The sequence below is a fragment of the Leptonychotes weddellii genome, chromosome 2, assembly GCF_054177405.1.
Source record: "Leptonychotes weddellii isolate Sample4059 chromosome 2, ASM5417740v2, whole genome shotgun sequence".
NCBI lineage: Eukaryota > Metazoa > Chordata > Mammalia > Carnivora > Phocidae > Leptonychotes > Leptonychotes weddellii.
The window spans coordinates 69147442-69167344 of record NC_138370.1 but is presented as its reverse complement, the minus strand read 5'-3'; the positions used below and the strand labels follow the sequence as shown (position 1 = coordinate 69167344).

At 42.0% G+C, this 19903-nt stretch overlaps 1 protein-coding gene across 11 annotated transcripts in view; it reads right to left on the bottom strand.

Moving 5' to 3' along the window:
* Positions 1 to 19903, bottom strand: part of ZNF827 (zinc finger protein 827) — a 168452-nt gene that overhangs the window by 53432 nt on the left and 95117 nt on the right. For all 11 annotated transcript variants that reach the window (XR_014142830.1, XM_081811805.1, XM_081811804.1 and 8 more), the window contains exon 8: positions 6575 to 6678. Coding sequence is in view for 10 of the 11 variants with exons in the window: in XM_081811805.1 (XP_081667931.1) it covers positions 6575 to 6678 (104 nt within the window). In the remaining variant the exon portion in view is untranslated. The remainder of the gene's footprint in view (positions 1 to 6574; positions 6679 to 19903) is intronic.

Genomic DNA, 19903 nt, shown 5'->3' with positions numbered 1-19903 from the left:
CCACTACCTTCAGCATTCCGCGTTTTATTTCATCAGGAGGTTTTTAGAGTTTCCTGAAACTATGTCTATGGCTTAGATGATCTATTAAAAATTACTGAAAATAAACATGAACACTTTCTTCAATTTTCTTAACTGAAAGAAACATTTTAAGGGATGATGACTACTCGATATCTAAGAATATTAAAGGAAGAAAGAAAAAAGGGAAACGGAAGAGGACAAAATTAGAATTACATGAATAAACAGTATATTCTTATCTAGTAACTTCTTTGCAATATCTTACAAAGAGGGCCACCTTTTTATTCCTGGCTAAAAGAGGGCAATCCATCAGTGAGACTTCAAATGCTAAGTGTGGGTCCGTGGGAGCAAACACTGCAGAGATGCATGCCCTTGGCTCACTGCCAGTGACACCCCACCTGACTTAGCAGGCAGTGATGACGGGGCAGAAAGACAATGTATTGTGCAGTTCTGGGTTTGAATTCCAGTGCTGCCTGCCTCTCACCAACGGCAGGACTTTGTACAAGCTATTACATCTCTCTGCAAAAGGTACAAACTTCCACTGACAAGACAAATAAGTCATGGGGATGTAACGTATGGCATGGTGACTATAGTTAACGTTATTGTATTGCTAATCTTTAAGCTGCTATGAGAGTAGAGCCTAAAAAGTTCTCATCATGAGAAAAAAGATTTGTAACTATGTATGATGATGGGTATTACCTAAACTTACTGTGGTAATCATTTTACAATATATGTATCCAATCATTATGTTGTATACCTTTAACAGAATCTTATATGTCAATCATATCTCAATAAAACAGGGGGAAAAAAGTTATTAAATCTCTCTGAACCTCCAGTCACTCATTTGTAAAGGAAGCATAATTCCTGTGTCTCAGTGAGTTTTCTTCAGGATTAAATGGGATGACGTAGGTCCTGTGCCCTAATAACTACATTTGACCCTTGAATAAAATGGGGGTGTTAGGGGTGCCAACCCCATGCAGTCGAAAATCTGCATATAACTTCTGACTCCCCCAAAACTGAACTAATATCATACTGTTGACCAGTAGCCCTACCAATAATATAAAGAGTGAATTAACACGTTTTATATGTTGTATGTACTGTATACTATATTCTTTTTTTTTTTTAAGATTTTATTTATTTATTTGACAGAGAGAGAGAGCACAAGCAGGGGAGTGGCAGGCAGAGGGAGAAGGAGAAGCAGGCTCCCCGCCAAGCAGGGAGTCCAATGCAGGACGCTATCCCAGGACCCCGGGATCATGACCTGAGCTGAAGACAGCTGCTTAACCGACCGAGCCACCCAGGCGTCCCTGTATACTATATTCTTACAATAAAGTCAGCTAGAGAAAAGAAAATCATAAGGAAGAGAAAATACATTTACAGTACTGTACTGTATTTATTGGAAAAAAAAAAAAAGCTGCATGTAAGTGGACCCACATTAGCTTCCTTTCCCGTGCACAAGGAATTTGTGGAATCAAAAAAGGACCTTAAGCTACAAAACGATACACACCAACAACGCTCAATGTTCTACTCTTTATCCGTGACTTAGTCTGAATTTAAAACGAGTCTGCTGTGTTTGAAGAAGGATTAAAGAAAACACTTTGCTATAATCCAGGACAGCTCCGTCTGTCTGTCTGTCTATCTCTCTCTCTCTGAGCTGGTAAGGGTTAACATAAAGGAAGGTGACCTGCACATCTTCTAAGCCAGCAGTCTGAAAGAGGTCATCCCTAACTGGCCAGGAGTTGGGCTGGCTGACAGTCAGCTGTGAGGTGGGGCGGGGGGGTTGTCGAGGGGTGCAGTCAATGCAAGGCATGCTTCATCTAGATCTCAGCCAAGAGGTTATCCCTAACTGGCCAGGAGTTGGGCTGGCTGACAGTCAGCTGTGGGGTGGGGGGGTGGTGTCGAGGGGGGCAGTCAATGCAAGGCATGCTTCATCTAGATCTCAGCCAAGTATATGAGATGATACCCCTTGTATTAGATTGATGGGCAGAACAGAGGGAGGAAAATAAATCAAGAATTGGCCTGGTGACAAGGCCAGCAGCTCCAAACCAGTCTTTTTAACCTAACAGCAGATCCTGATGGGCAGAGCATGTTCTGGAAGGGACTTGACTTTCCCCAAGTTCTTTACGTCTTGTTTCCGTGTTCTAAACCACAAGGACGACCTTTTTCAGGAGCTCTGGCAAATAATGAGGGTGGGGGTGGACAAATGTAATTGTTGGTACGTTTTGCATTGTCTAGCTCTGAGCTCCCTCTGAAATATCAAACAGAAGCATGTGTACCTCCAAACTGTGAGAGAGAATTCCACAGAGACTCACATTTCCCTTCGTACCTGCTCTGGTTGTGTTTTTGTTTTCTGGCTTAACACAGAGAAAACATACTGTGCCTTCAAAATCATCATCAAACAGGATGGAAGCTCCACATTGTCTGAAGGGGGTACTGAGATAGAAGTTTCTCCTCTTGAGAGTCTCTGCTTCCGGAAGGATGCCAGGCCAATAGGGAGTGGCTGCACGTGGGACGGTCCCACATCCACTCTGCATACAGAGCAGCCCGCGGTGCCCTGAGAAACACCTGACCCCACACTTTTTCTCTATGAATGTAAATCTTCTACAAAGTGAGACCACTACAAATTAGACAAAGTAGCTTAGATTCTACATGGCCGGTAATTTCTATCTCCCCCATAATGGGAAAGCACTTTTATTTCTTTTGGGAAATCACCATCAGCACCACCACCACCCAGGGTACACTCCATCATCTATTCATGGCTTCCAGGATATTTGGCCCCCCCATCCCTCCAGCAGAAGGGGACAGCAGGTTTGAACTCATCATTTTATTAAGAATTCCTGGTGTTACCTCTGTCTAAGACAGTCACAGCAAGTAAAAATGTTAGGTCTTGGCACGTGAACATTCTTTGGTTCTCAGGAAAGTCAGTCTAGAAATAGTGGCAGCAACGAAGGCCAGGACACCGTGAAGCTCTGTGTTTATTCTGTTTCTCTGGGATGGTGGCAGCTGTGTGTCTCAGATACCATCTGCCGAAGGCAAATGCCTAGTTAACTGTGCTATTCTCGATTTCTTCACAGTCCACAGTCCCTACCCACCTCTCCCCACTTTGCTATCCCCCATATTGCTTGCTTCCTTCTCCACAGGCCTGAGACACATTCACAATGTGTGGGTTGGATCCCTTTGGTCTGGAGCTGTTTGGGTGCCCTCATATGGTGCACCTCCTCTGCCCCACGGTCCGACTCCACAGGTGTTTAGAAGAGTGTTTCATCCCATTGAGAGAAGGTATATAAACACATGCCAATATATACTGCTCAATTAATGCTATGGGTCTTCAGCATTTGCAAGGGACTTCTTAGATTGGAACCAGGCTTGTTAAACCTCATTAATTAGGGTCTCTCCTAATTGGGAATCTGAGACAATTCTTTGGGCTGATATTTATCTTTGCATTATCTCTCGAAAGAAGAAGTTTGCTAAGTGAATAAAGAACAGAAATAATATTTTAATGGTAATGTTCAAACTACTGAAGAGAAGATTTCTAAGGACTCTGAGGCTTTTATTTACACACTAACCACACATTATTTTCTGCCTAGTCACTACCTGTCTCCTCCCTGGCTTCCCCGTTTCTGCACAAACACTATTCCTCCCTAATTCAACCTGCTTTTCGCAAAGCTCACCAGTCTCCCAAACCAGTGAACTAGCCCTTTGTCTGCCTCTCCTACCCACCTCTTCCTTTTCTCTTTAACCCAGGCCCTTATTAATAACCCCGCCTCAGCATGAGTACATCCCCATTGGACTCTTCTTGCTTGCCACATCTCCAATGATTTAGCAATCTGCTGCCCACCAAGTCTTCTGAAATTTTTCTGTAAGATTCCTTGACTCTTATGCCTTTGAACCTTAAGATCCTCAACTGTAGCTTTAATTTCTTTGCTTCCAGCACGGCATTTAGCAGAGTCCTGGAATACCTGTAGGTCCACAGTCTCTATCTGAGACCCCTGGGCTCTGGGATGTGTTTGGGGATTCATACTTTTTCTTATTTCAGAATGCTAATATGGTGCCTAAGACATATTTTACATAACACTCTAGTGGGCCTTCATAATCAAACATGTTGATATTTCTGTAACGAAATGGATGAATTTCACTTGGCGGTACATATGGACTATAAATAGCCTCCCATTAAGTTTTGCCACCAAGTAACTTATTTAAAAAATTGTGGTTGGAAGAGCTTTTCAGATTTCAGAGTTGTGGGTAAGGGACTAGGGAGCCGCAGTAGGAATACAAGGGCCACTATTGCTATCCAGACTTGAAAGAGATGTTTTCTTGTAAAGTCTCCGTATTGCAGTCTTTTGTTAATTCAGATTGGTCTTCTCCACAATTCGTCCAAATTATTGAGGCTTTCCTTACAAAACATGTGTTCAGATTATGAGAACTTTGTGATTACAAAGTTGTCCTTGTCATTTTTAATTTTTCTAATTTTGATTCCATTTCTAAAGCATTTTCACTTTTTTTTTTTTAAAGATTTTATTTATTTGACAGAAAGAGACACAGAGAGAGCAGGAACACAAGCAGGGGGAGTGGGAGAGGGAGAAGCAGGCTTCCTGCTGAGCAGGGAACCCAATGCGGGGCTCGAACTCAGGACCCTGAGCTCATGACCTGAGCCAAAGGCAGACGCCTAACGACTGAGCCACTCAGGTGCCCCTCACCTTGTTTATTTAAAAAAAAAAAAGTCCCTTTTTAGTTGTCTATTTTAGCAAAATGTAAATATAGTCATTTTGCTTGTCCTCTGCCTAAAGGCTTTTTGGAGTATAGAATGATTATCTCTCAGAACGGTAGATTTACATTTTAAAAATCCCAGTTATGCTGACTTCCCACCCAAAATAAAAGTTAACTTTTTAAGTGTGAGTTTATCTAATTTGTAATGCGTCTGTCAGGCAAACCACAGAAACCCCCTCTATACGCAGTTAAACATACACTGATATCACTCTTTGTGATATCAGGTTGTAACTTGACCAATAAACCCTTCTTAAGATATAGCCAAGCCAAACATTAAGCCAGCAATGCAGGGTTTGTATATACACCATGCGACGCTGGCTGTATGGGTCACAGCACTCTGACAGGCAGTTCCCAGGCAGTTATTTTGACATTAGAAAGTCACAATCCATCAACTTAAGAGCAGGGTGATAATTTTGGGACCAGGGAGATGGCTATTCAAAATGACACTGTGGGAAGTAAACAGTAGTTCAAATAGTCCCTGTTTGAGAATGAAGATATTGACCAAGCAAAATTTCTTTCCACCTCTAGAACCAGATATTATGTAATGTGTTTTTGTGTAAGCATGTTATTTATGGTGATTGAATAGAAAAGTCCTGCAAAGCTAAAAAGTGTGTAGGTATCCGGACTCTTTGGGGATGAGAAGAAATGGATCTGTCATCACAAGACTAAAGGGTGACAAAGAGCTGCCTTTCCCCCCACTGTTTGTCACAAACCACTTCCAGTGACCTGTGATACCCCCAAGCCAATATTTCATAAAATGCTACTTGGCTTTTTCCGAATTGCAAAATACTCAGATCTCCCAGCCATCTGTGACACCAGGCTCCTTGGGTGTGTGGAGGACACTTGGACTTTATTATTGCAGGGGTTCCTGGCCAAGAGCCCTACTACGAGCTTCTCCTGAACCCTTGTAGCCCTGGTCTCCCACACTCTCCTGGACAAGTGAATGGGCGGAGAGGCCACGGAGAGCTTCTGAAATTCTCTCAATGGCTGGAACTAAGATTACAACAGCAGGAAGCTTCCTGGCTGCTATACTGGTATTGGGGTGGGGGTGGGACGCCGGTGAGGAGTATGGGATACAGTGCAGTGGTTCTCAAATGTTCTCATCTCCTAAGAACTCTGAGAACACACACACAGCCCTGAGGGTTGCCCATGCTGTTGATAAGGGGACAGCAAACACATCTTGCCCTCTACTCTGGAAAGGAGAAATGAAAAAGGAAGAGTGGATAATAAATTAATTATGTATTGATGCTGAGACTGCAAAAAGGAGCATTAGATGGATATATGCAGATACTCTTATTAAGAAGAGAGGCGGAATCTGGGTGGCAAGATTATCTTAATGAGTTGTGCTGCTTCCATGGAAACCAAAGTGGTCTTTGTGGCCACCCACACCCCACCAGGGTCACAACCTTCCCTGCGGGCGATTAGTTCTCGCCACTGCCCTCCTATATCCTCCTGGCTGCCTGCCTGAAATACTAACAACGTGTAAAGCAAATTATATTCACGTTATACTTTGCTATTTCAAAGAAAAGGAAATTTGGTATATGAATGAAACATCAGCAGGTAAAGAACAATAAGCTCCTAAAGCAAAAAATGAAGCACTTTATTACTGACCACACTTCATTTTAATAAACTTTTGTGGCTGTTTAAATTGAGTTTCTCCTCTTTTTTAAAAGCCTAGCTTCATATGAAAAACGTCCACATCTAAGCTGAAAGTATCTGAACATTTGCACATTTCAGAAAAGTCATTTTAAGCAACCAACAGTAGCAGCAAAGTCAAATAATGTTTCCATACCTGGCGTTGATATTCTTCCATGAAGCACAGATTCACTGGGTAGCAGGTCTTTTGAATTAGAGGTGAATGGTGATTGTCTAAATGTATCTTCTGAAAAGAAAGGGCTGGGGTGGGGGGAGGGGGGTAAAGTTTAGTAAATTAAAGTTATTTACATTACCCAGAGCATCTGGCCCCAAATATATATATATATATATATATATATATATATATACACACACACACACACACACACACAAACACACACACATACGGAATAAGGTTTTTTGTTTTTTTTTTTAAATGGTGTTTAGAGAATATAAGAAGATTGTGGCTTAAAATGGAGAAAGAGAAAATCTATGACATCAGACGAGTGCCATCTGTATATTCTGCTGGTTGGTTTTATATTTAAGGTGACTATATGAAACATCATCTTTGAAACATCGTTAAACCCACAGTCAGGACAGCTGAGCAGTAAATTTTACTCTTGTACTCTGTGTCCTGCCAGTGTTGCGCCCAAATGAAGACCAACTGCCCGACTCAGAATCAGAAAGGCCTATTTGAGGTTCTTCCCAGAGCGGCGAGAGATCTGCCCTGGCTCACCCACATTCTGTCACCTGAGCCCTCAGGACCAACAGCACACATCAGAAGCACAGCACGCAGGCCAGAGTCAAGGGGCCATTGCACTGAAGGATACAACTCACTGGTCCCCATGGAAACTGAGACCACATCCTAGAAATGTCTTGGTTTGGAAGGAGTTAAGCCAGCTAACTGGGGAGCCCTTTATTTCCCATGAAACTGAGTGATTCTAAGTTCCTTGAGTGACTCAGCTAGAACTAGAATCAGGGATGTCAGACACCCAGCCAGGGTTTTGCTCTGTTACTACCACTGCAACTCCGAACACAAAGGCTCTGGATGTTTTAAAACAGAGGATTTTAACCCAATGGCAGCATCCACCGTCCATGCCTCCAAAGTAAACTCTAAGTAAGTATTGTGATCACATGTGAGAATACCGCAGTTGTCAGTAAAGTCGGACCTGGAGAACAGAAAGCCCAATTTATTTACAAAGTAGGAAATTTAATGGAGGGAACCAGGTACACAGGTGGCGGAAGGTCCATAGCGGGCAGTAACGCAGCCCAGAGCCACGAAGATCAGGAGACAGAAAAGGAGTAGTCTTCCTTAAGCCCCACCCCCATCTCCCACCAGGGCCTCTTGATTGGCCCAACCTTCCCTGAAGCCAGGGAGAGGCAGCCTGCAGGGATGGGGTCCCCTGCAAAACTGCCGATCAGGGGAAGGAAAAGATCCAGAGGCATACAAGCCGAGGACCACCATGACTAGTGTTGCTTTTCTAAACATGCCTCAAGGCTACAGTTACTGCCATTAAATCTTAAAAGGAAATATTAAGATAAAAATGGGAGATATATATTTATAAAAAAGTAAAGCACAATTAACAATATGATTTTATATGACTGTTACGCTAGATTTAATGCAACTTTGTGTGGCATGCTTTTTAGTTATATCTTAAACATAAAACCATTTAAATAGGCTTAGAGAGTGAACCGGTTATAGGCTAGTAGGTGATGGGAAATGGGGAAACATTGTTTTATGCCACACAGCTCATCACCTGAAGTGATACAGAATAGTCGAAAGGACAAGGCAATGCAGTATGGTGGCTAATGGCATGTGCTCATAGGTGGGCAGCTCTGAGTTCAAATTCCAGCTCTACCACCTTTGGCTGTGTGACCTGACACATATGACTTAGCTTCTCTGAGCCTCCGTTTCTTGTCTATAAAGTGGGATGATCTCAGCATCCACAGCTCATAGAGAAGCTGTCAGCAATGAGTAAGATGGTCCATAGAATATGCTTTCCTAGTGCCTGGCAAACATGAAGTGTTCAATAAATGTGAGCTATTTTTTATTTGTACCTCGGTCTAACTCAAAAAGCAGCATAAATGAACCAACTTTTCCTTACGAGTTGACCGAAAGTGTAAAATTTTCTCGTATAAAATGAATGAAGAAAAAGTCACTCTGATTTTGAAGAGTCGCTGACTTCTGGGTGATGAGGTTAATTTCCAACTCTTCCAGTAAGAAAACTATTTACGATCAAAGGACTTTTAAGGACATAGAGACCGTGGAGAATTGCGGGTCAAATCCAGAGGGTAAGGTTTCTTGATTCCCACCTCATTAGCTCTGGAGCTTCCAGACAAGGGGGTGGAGCTATCCTTGTGTCTGAGTGGACGGTTCACAAGGGAAACACCAAGAGCTGATCCCTGGGCACGGGGTAAAGGTCAGGCAATGGGCCTGCATGTTACTTGGACCCTGGCTATAGAAAGCACTGGAAATCTGGGAGTTCAGGGAAGCCCAAGAACTGCAGAAGCAGAAGCTGAGCTGAGACCTGAAAGGGGGTAGGGTGGTCGGGTTCCAAGAGGCTGGGGACGTGTCCCCTGCACAGCCTGAGCACACAACCAGTCTGCGGGGCTGGCAGAAGACACACTGAGGAGGGACATGAGGCCAAAGCCTTGGGCAGGCACACTGCGTGCAGGGATCATGACTTTGTCCTACCAGCAGCGGGAAGCATAAGATTCCAGCTCCAGGAAGCTCTGCTGGGGGTGGGGGGCCTTGCAGAAGACAAGTCAGGTGGCCAGAGTAGCAGTCCATGTGGGACATTGTGACGCTGGTGGCCAATGCTTCAAACCAGCAGCGACACATGCAGATTAGATAACAGTTTAAGAGCAGGTAAAGACCACAGGTACATTTAAAACCAACCCTCAGGTTTCCAGGTGAACCAGGCCGAGGCTGCCATGCTACATGCTGGGAAGAGCCTCCTAGGTTTTGCTAAAAAGTGGAAGTGGGCTAGCTCTGCATCCTCACGTGTTCTCTGCAACAGCACAGATTTCCACTGATGGGAGGAGAGTAGCCCTATTATCACCAAGCCACTCAGAAGAAATTGAGTTGAGAGGGAGACAATCACGGAGGGCAGCAACACTCCAAATAATTTTCTACCCTGGATGCAGCTTTATCCTGTGTAGAAAAGGTTTCTTCTGAGGGAGAGGGAGTCACGCTGAATACTAAAAAGGCACAAAAGGACGAGCAATGTTACGGGGCAAAGAATCAATGAAGACACTTTCATTAAGTCAAGTCTTATCTAGAAAGAGACGGATTGGGGAGGAGCAAGATGGCGGAGGAGTAGGAGGCTTGGATTTCGTCTGGTCCCAGGAATTCAGCTGGATAGGGATCAAACCATTCTGAACACCTATGAACTCAACAGGAGATCGTAGAAAAAGACAATATTAGGTTAACAGAGAGCATGAATCTCAGGTCACATGCGCGGCTGCAATGCTCTGCATTCGTAAGCATTCATTCTGGGGGCGTGCAGTGGTTTGGCACACGGTTTGGCAACAGAAAGATCTGAGTCTGAATTCCATACTGGCCATTTAATAGTTAAATGCCTTCTGGTCAGGTCAACAACCTCTCTAGCCTCAGTTTCATCACTGGAAAAAGGTTTAAAAATGCCTTCTTTCTAAGTGTGCTGCAAGGGTTAAGTAAGGTATTTCAAGGTCAAGTCCTTAGTACATAGTACATGCTCAATACGGAGCAACTGGCGCATATATTGCTACTAAGTATCTGGCACTGTTCTAAAGTACCTTGTGTACTTTAACGTCATTTAATCCTCACAAGGGCCCTACTATCATTATTATTACCCCTATTTTAGGGATGAAGAGATGCAGGCACAAAGAACTGAAGTGATTGCCCATGCCTATGAGCTGAGCCCAGATTTGAATACAGGCAGGTTGGCATCACAGTCTGCACTCTTACCCACTAAGCTACGCTGCCTCTCTTGTGATCCCTTAACATTCAGGCAGCTCACCGACAGTACAGACCGCAGATCCTCCTTGCAATGAACATAGCAAAAGGAAGAGACAGAGGAAGGAGGGCTGAAGGGGGTATAGGAGCAGCCATTTCAGGATGCGGGATCCCAGGTAACTAAAGGAGAACTTTTTCAACGGAGAAATAGAGCAAGTGAAAATGATTTAGTCTTTACTTCCCTGTAGAAGATATGCCCCAATTTTCTAAAACTTCTGCAACCCTGAGGTCAATTTGCCATCCTAAACATTCCCCACTGCCCACACGCACTGCTTTTGAGGGCAAGCTCATCTCTGTTACTAAGCCTAAATGAAGAGATCAGAGTAACGAGAAGCCTCTATTTCAGCACAGATACGAAGCTCCTGGTGGCACTATGGCTACACAGACATCTGCATATTAATCTTGCAGCTACCTAGATTGGCATCTATGTTTCAGGAAGAGGAGGAGAAAAAACCAAACTTGGAGCACGTCCTACATAGCATGTGCTTGTTTAATGAGATTAGATCTCCAGTGACGTTGGTCATCTTCAACTCTGCTCATGTTCTGAGGACAGAAGACACTGCACTTGCGATGTAATTTTCAGGATGCCGAGATGGTATTCCTTAAGCTCCTTGTCTTCTCCCGTGCCTCATGCGTTTGTAAAGTGCAGAAGCCCACCCGCTCTCAGCAGAGGCCCAGGTCTGCCGTGGACAACGCCAGCACTGCGTTCACGCTGCAGGGATGGCCAGTGGTGGGAGAAGGGGGCAGAGATGGGGAGCTCCAGGATGTGCCCGGCACAGAACAAACCGAGTCTGCATCTCCCCAGGGAGGAGAACAAGAAATGAAACACAGACTTTCTGATATGCTCGACTCCAAAGCACACTGGTACTGTCCTTCAACTAGTCACTTAGTCGGTCCCCAGTTCTTCCAGAAATGCAGCCAGCTTGTGACTGCTGCATGGCTCTCGCTTCCAGACTCCCCAGCTGCCTGAATTTTAGTCATTTCACTGTGAAAAAGCCTCTCCAACAGAAAGTGAGCTGAAGAAGTGGAAAAAGGGAAAAACTGTCACAAAGTGATTTCTTTCTGGTTAACATTTGTGGTGAAAAGTTGGTAATGGAGGAAGTTGAAACTAACAGCCAATAGGAGAGGGCATCACCTGTCCTCATCTAACAAAATCCCCACCTGCCACAGCATATCCCCTTGGGCCCCAGACAGAGACAGGCTACCTGGAAGACTTCGTTAATGCATACAGATGTTCAGAAGCAGCATCTGGAAGCTGCCCGTATAGACTCCCCCATTATTCTTCTTGCCTTTTGCTACTTAGAAAAGACGAAACGTTTATCTATTCAAGTTTCTTTTCTGGATAAAAGCGCAATGAACATTGAATGTGTATTTTCATTTTTCTCTTGTAGAAAATCTAAGGGTTAAAAGATGAGGGGGCACCGCCGTCACAGTGGCTGGACAATTCCAGGCATCAGACGGCATGAACCATAGGGTCAACAGCACGGGGCTGCAAGAAGGAAAGATTTACAATAAATAATAAAACAGTTCGTAAAAGATTATGGCTGTAAACAGTGATACATTTTGCTAAGTGCCGACTGTGGCACAAATATTTCCACCTTTAACATCTGAGGGCCAATGGGGAACCGTGTTTCATGCAGAACAGAAGCCCGTCTACTTAGAAACCACCCCTCCCTGTGCACCAGCATTGAAACCAACGCGTTACAGGAATTCTCGTGTCGATGACACTAGCAAAATAAAACAAGAAGGAAAAGGAAAAGAAGGTGGATACAGTATATAAGAAAAAGTTGGAAAAGTATTTTTTTAAGATTTTATTTATTTTTTTGAGAGAGAGAGCGAGAAGGAGAGCACGAATGGGGGGGAACAGATGGAGAGGGAGAAGCAGACTCCCCGCTGAGCAGGGAGCCGGATGCGGGGCTCGATCCCAGGACCCTGAGATCATGACCTGAGCCGAAGGCAGACGCTTAACCAACTGAGCCACCCAGGTGCCACAGGAAAAAGTACTTTAAATAATGACACAACTATTTCAAAGGAGCAATGGAGAAGAAATATATATTTTTTCCCTTCTAAAAGACAATAATAACTCTTAGAGCTGAACTTGGGGATGGCCAACAGAAAAGAAAGATTCAACAAGGGAATGAGACTTTGCTCTGTAGTGAGTTTTTACTCAGAACCCATAAGGATCTATATACTTCAGGGTAGAATGAAATTCTATTAATGTAAGAGTTTCAGACAAACCACGCTGATTGATATTCTGATTTCACTTGCACATTTACAGATTTTTCTTTAGTGAATAAAAAAAGATGGTGTGTTTTCAAGTAAAAGTACTTGATTATCTAATCGGCTATGTATCATACAACTTAACAGGGCCTCAAGATTTTTTCCAGGAGCTGTGTAATATAAGGCCAAAAGCATCTGGGTTAATTTTTGTTTTGTTTTGTTTTATTTTAAGGTAATCTTAAGAATAAGTGATCCAACTCAGATATTTCTGAGAAGTTATATATTGTGAAAGGAGAGCCAGAAGTCCCATTCTGGAGTGGAAAGTTCTGTGGGGGTCAACGTCTTCTCTCTCTCTAGCTACTACCCACTCCCCAGTAGACCCCAGTCCCTGGGTCACCTCACCAGATGGCCCTGTTTACAGGGTTTGCTTCAATCTCCACTAAGCCCCAGCTATTAATTCAAGTCAGTAAAATACGAGTTTTCTGTATTGATATATCCTGTTATTTTTAAAGGACTGAAATTCCACATATTAATCTAAAACCATTGTACTGGTCTTTTTAAAACTCTGACCTCCGAATCACTTCGACCTTGAGACACACCCCCAGAGTGACACACCACATTAACATCTTGAAGTGACAGGAAGCACTGGCTGCAAAAACAATCTTCCATGTCTCCAGAAGCCTCAAGAAAAGATAGGCAAGAGAACAAAGTGACTCCAAGAATAAATCCTACTCTCGCTCAAGGACTTTCTGCCTGTGTGGAATATGAATGTGACAGATTGAAATGGATACAGGTAACTTCCTGGAAGTTACCAGGAATCTCCATGCATAGATAATGACACTAAAGGAAATGACAACAAACTGGAAATGTTTTCTTTGAACAAAACCTAGACCTGGTTAACAAAAACAGAAGACCATCCTTGCCGAAGAACGAAAATGTGTTTTTTGTTTGTTTGGTTTTTTTTTTAAAGCTTTTCCCACATATCAAATACAAAAGACGGGATTATTCTAAGATAAGGAATAGGGGAACTATTTGGATTAGTTATAACTGTCTTCTCAACATTTCCTCAAATACTTTAAGGTCAGAAGAAACTTTCTGAGAAGCTGAAGTAGCTTGTGTGAAAATATGCCCACAACTGAACAACAAAACATCACCACACTATTTTTGATATTTCATTTTTTATAAAAGGTCAAGTAACATTATTTCATTTTCAACTTAATTTTCATGATTAACACATGAATTTTTAGGAAGTGCTTATTTTTTATCTCAAATATCACTGGCCTTGATTAATTTCTTTGCTAATAATTTAAAATGGAATAATAAATGCTTAATATATTTTTTATATATTTACATATCTGTGTGTTTTGTAACATTTATAAATGATTGTATTTGAAATACATTAAATGCTCAGTTCTACAGATCTCTGTAAAAGAATTTTTAGGACTGGGACGCCTGAGTGGCTCAGTCATTAAGCGTCTGCCTTCAGCTCAGGTCATGATCCCAGGGTCCTGGGATTGAACCCCATGTCGGGCTCCCTGCTCAGTGTGGAGCCTGCTTCTCCCTCTTCCTCTGCCCCTCTCCCCTACTTGTGCTCTCTCTCTCAAATAGATAAATAAAATCTTAAAAAAAAATTAAAAAAAAAATCTTTTTTAAAAAGCATTTTTTTTTTTTTTTTTAAAGACATTTAGTACTTTACAAAACCCTGGTTAGGTCATTTTGCTATGGTATAGCAATCACTCTTTGTCAACTTCGACTGTATGTGGTCCTCCCAACTTCCAGCTTGGGCCCTCAATTTCATTTTGGGCGGGAGATTAGCTGCTTCTTCTAAAATGGGCCCAGATATTAACATTTTAGGTATAGCAGTCAGTGCCAATTTTCCTATGAACATTCTAGCAGTCTGTTAAAAAGGTAATCATCTATAATGAAAGAAAGCAGTTTTAACTGCCCTTCTCTTTGCAACACCACAGAAATAAGGACCCCCTATTCTTGAATGATTTTAATGTATTTTAATACAAGAATTTGAACATGGGCGTGGGGAAGAGTGCTCAAGACTAAAACTGATTGCAAGCCTCTGACCTAAAGACAACTCTAACCATCCACAACAGCAAGTTCCCTATGCGAGCTTGAAAGGGACACAACAGAGGAGACCACCTACAACCCCAATGGGCAGGCCTAGAAACCCAGTCGTTGATCATGTTGGGTGCACGCGTTTTCAAAGAAAGAAGGACTGTACTGAATAAAACGTGAATTAAGCACTATACATTGGCAGTCAGGACATTTATCTACAAATTGAGGCTGGCACTGCAGACTCAGTGGGTTTCTAAATGGGGCTTGTGGGCAGATGGAGAACCAAGGTCATTCTACTACTCATATGGGCACCAGATTTTCATCTTTAATTTTCAGAGTTGACAAGAAAGCTGTGTCTCCTCCTCCTAGTCCATTGATATGACCGCATACTTGGCTGGTGCCGATCAAACAGAACCTTCTTAGCAATTACAAACACTCAAATGTGTTGTTGATTCTGTACGATGTACAATGGCATTGTGGAAAACACGCTTATTTTTTAGAGATATATATCAAAGAATCTAAGAGTGAATGTTATGATGTCTGGGATGTGATTTAAATATATTTTTTAAAGATTTTATTTATTTATTTGAAAGCGAGAGCAAAAGAACACAAGCAGGGGGACCAGCAGAGGGAAAGGGAGAAGGAGGCTGAGCAGGGAGCCCAATGCGGGACTCGATCCCAGAACCCTGGGATCATGACCTGAGCCGAAGGCAGCCGCATAACCATCTGAGCCACCCAGGTGCCCTGGGATGTGATTTAAATTGGAAGGAAGAAAAGGGTCATGAAGTAAAGCGTGGCAAATGTTTTCTCAGTGGGTGATGGGAACGTGGTGGTTTATTTCATTATTCCTTCTACTGTGTTTTGAAATTTTTCATAATAAAAAAAATCAATAACAACAATCAAATGAAAATTCCAACCCAGACAAACCACCAAAGAGAAGAATAAATGGCAGTAAAAGAAAATATACAAAAGAACAAATACAAATGCCTCCCTATGAACAAAATGCTTGGCATCACTAAGAATCAATAAATAAAAAGATTTTAACTATAAAATAGAATTTATAACCTCCCAATTGGTAAAAAAAAATTTTTTTAATGGTAAAGCACAAGATCTTTGAAATATTTTCTCTATCTCCTATTAGCTTCTGGTAGAATTATAGATTCAGCTTTTTCGAAAGTCCATTAGACAAATCATGCAAAAGCCTGAAAACTGTGAATGCTTTTTTTTTTTTAAGTCAATTTATCCCCAGTTTGTTTATATTAGCAACAACTTGGGAAAACAAAACAAAACCAAACCCTTGATAGCAAGTAACAGGGGACTGATTAAATACATTATGACACATGCAAACATCAAATGCTATGTAAACATTAAAAGAATAATACTGAGTTATGTTTATTGATATGGAAAGAAGTTCTTAGTGTATCACTAGGTGAAAAAGGAAGCCTGCAAAACTGTATATATAGTAGGATCCAATTTTTATAGGAAAGTATACATATATAAACAGACAAAAATTCAGCCATGAGAACCACCCACTGCCAACTTAGCAGTGTCTGTCTCTGAGTAGCAGGATTGATTATAAATGATTATTTTTTTTTCTTCTTTATGTTCTCCTATATTCTCCACCAATAAAAGTTATTTTTAAAACTTAAAAAAAGACTAAGTTTTACAGTGTAGGATCCTTTATTTTTAAAGAGACTTAGTCTTTTAAAGAGTAAGCTGAGGGATGATACAATTCCAAAGCAGTGTTAAGACCTAGGCGGGCACAACTGTATGTAAATTAGGATTCCACCAGGATTGGTCAACTTCAGCTAGAGAAAGGCCAAAAGCTATGGAAGGGAGGGGCTGTTGAAAATATTAAAAAACAATAGAGATCTTACAAAGAAATATATATTGGTAATGTTTTGTTTTGTTTTTTTTTTCTTCTTTCAACAGCACAAACACCTTCTATTTAGGGTTCTCTCAGAGGCGGGCCAGTCTGTACAAGCTAACACCAAGTTTTCAAGGAACAATTCCTGCTGCTGCAACTCGAGCATTCATCCACTGTGGGGCCAGGAAACTTCTCAGGACAAGGAGCACAATGCCAGGCCTTGTGAAGGGCCGCTGTGGCAGGGAGGCCAGACCCGGGGAGCCGGAGCCAACCGCAGGCCACGGAAGTGAACCTGCATGTCCGGATCCACGAAATGTCAGCTTGTGAGGGACCTGGATCTCCCATGGGACTCTGACTTTATGCATAAACAAGGACGATGGGCTTTCGGCTGAGGTGAGCCGGGAACAGATGAACTCAGTCTTCCCTGCAGTGACATAAGACTCTGTCCTGTGGAAGCTGTAGGTGACGCCGGTGAAATGTGGATGCTCCCCGGCCTGCTGCATCACCCAAGAGGGCTTTTTACCCCTCAACAGAGGTCAACCCTTCTATATCTGATATGCTTCTAGTAACAACCATGGAGACACTCTTGAGAGAAAGTCCCAGATAAGAAGAACAGGATGGAGCTAGCACCTAAACCACATACACCTTTTGGTCACGTCACCCCTACATAACTTGTCCAAGGTGGCTAAGGGAGAAAGCTAGTTGTCTACTTAGAGAGACTGACACATTTATACTTCATCCCTGGCTATTCTGAGTTACACAAACAAGATGGACCACTGTTGCAAGCCGGTAGAAGGAAAGGCAGCAGAGCTCGTGGGAAATGAAGAAAAGGCACAGCCCTCTTTAGATCCTCAAAGGGAGATTTAAACTTGTCTCTTTACAATAACACAATACCAAATGGTTCTGGAGGCATATTGTTTCAACTGTAACAGTTCAAGATGGGCATCACAGATGGAAAGAAAAATGGCAGCGGTGATACTTACAGGACAATGGAGTGCAGGAATAAAAAGTACTGAGAAAGGTCTGGTGAAATAAGAAGGAAAAAAACCCAAGTGGCAGCAACGGACAGAATAATTTCAGGCTATACGTAGGGCAAACAAACAAACAAAAAACCCTACTGTTTTCAAGGATGAGTTTAATTTCTTTGAAAACTGAAAACTCAAAAGGTAAGTTGAAAAGGATGTATTGCCAATGAAAAGACACTCAAGTCAACATTTGTGTCAGAGCAGCTGCAGACAGTGGTGCAGGTTGTGCACTGCACAAAGGTACCACATCTAGGGGGGCCTGCTTAATCACAGATATCAAAGATTTATGTATTTATTGTGACAGTATTCCAGTAGATGGCAGTATCTTGAGGAAAGATGTCTTAGAATTTGCAATGGCACCATATGGCTCTCTGAGAGCCTTGACTTCACCAAAAATAGCACCGAATGTCTTAACTGAAGGGACTCCATGAAATTAGTTGCAATTTCCATTTTTTAGAAATGGAATCTCAATGCATTTAATTTTAAAGTCCTAAAATTTAATGGGTAATGAGAATATGTGGAGAGCTACTCAAAAATCACCAATTTCATGTGCTCTGTTTCTTGTTTCTTAATTGCTTTTGTCTAATCCAATGTTCTTTGTAAGTAATCTTTTACTCTTTAAGGTAATAGAGCATTATTCTCTTTGGCCTTCCAAAAAATGAAAAGAGGAAATTGTACAAATTGATGTTTTTCCAAATGTGTGCAATTTCTATTACTGAATCATAAATATTTAAGGACAAGCATACAAAGGATCACACAGGAAAATTCTATATTAGACACTTCCAAGTGCATACGTCTTTTAGTGAACACTGTAAGTGCCATTACCTAAATCATAACAAAAAGCCCGCATTTCAAGTTCAGAAAATTGGGCAAATTAAATGTTGGCTGGCATGGCGTGCTGTGAGTCTACCTTTCTCTGATTTTCCCATTTCTGCTTTTTGTCTTGTAATGGGGAAAAGGACAATTCGGGTAAACACTTCCTTACTTTTGGAATAAAGCAAGCCAGGTGTGAGAAGTTTTTCTTAAGGCCTGCAATCTTATATCCCCACGGACACTGAATTATTAATGGGCAAAAGAGAGAACAAATAACCAAGAAAGGGTTCTTGGCAGCCATTGTTTGGCGTTCATGGTGTTACACAACATTGAGCATGTCCAATTCACCTGCCAGGAGCTATCTGATTCTTACTCTAGGGTTCCATTTTCCTATTTCGATCTTATCCAGCATCTGGCAGGGTGATGGTCCATGTCAGAAGATGTAGATCTTCTTTTTATTCCATTAAACTTTGGGATCTGGTTATGATATCATGCCTCATATATTTTCATCAACAAATGATCATATTAGCTGGGTATCTATTCTCTGCAGAAGCTAGGCTTGTGCTAGGAAAGGAAATAAAAAAATCAGGATTTTTATTAGTCTCTTAAGTGTTCAGTCCTTCTGTTCTCCTGGGTCTGGCTGGACTGTCTCCTCATCTCATTTATCAGGTAGAATGGCATTAAGAACACTGTCCACACACCATCTCAAAGGAGATGCAGCCTTCTTTACACTTAGACTGAATTTGCTAGACTCTGAGGTTAAACAGGCAAAAGAACTGCTGTTTTAACATTTACAGTGAAGTTCCAACTAAAGGACTGATTCAGTGGAGGTGCCCCTATGAGGGCACAAACAAGGGTGGAAGGGTTAAGATCAAGGCATTGGTGAGCAGGACCACATGATCCAATCTTTCCAGTTAAGTAGATTGATTTCTCTGCCTGGCTACACGGTGCACTTTGGTAGACTGTTTTTCTCCTTAACTTTTGGGAAGGTGATACTAATCTAAGCAGCTGAGTCTCAGTTCTTGGGGTGAAAGAAAAAGCATTCTCAAACAAGTTCTTAAAATGATGTCCGGGATTTGCTTTAAAATAATTTAGGGGGAGGGAGAACAAAAGGAGGGGACCTCTCAACAAGGGTCAGGAGATGATCATTGTTCAGACTGAATGATGGGTACTTTCTCTACTTTTGTATATGTTTGAAATTTTCCATTGAAAGAGTTTTTTTTGTTGTTTTTAATTTTTAAATGAGGTAGAGAGTCAATGATCCAGAAACTTGCTAGTTACTCGTTTCAACCTTTAGCCTCACCTAAACCATTTTTTTTTTTAAATTGCTAACAAGGAACACTGTCTAACATCTTTTTCTCTCTCCATATCTGCCCATCTTATAATAGAGATATTAACAAACAGCAGAATTGCCAATGGAAAAAGGATTTGACGAGGAGGAACGTGCAACTATCAGCCTGTATGGGATGGATGGTGAGCTGTACACACATCCTCCAT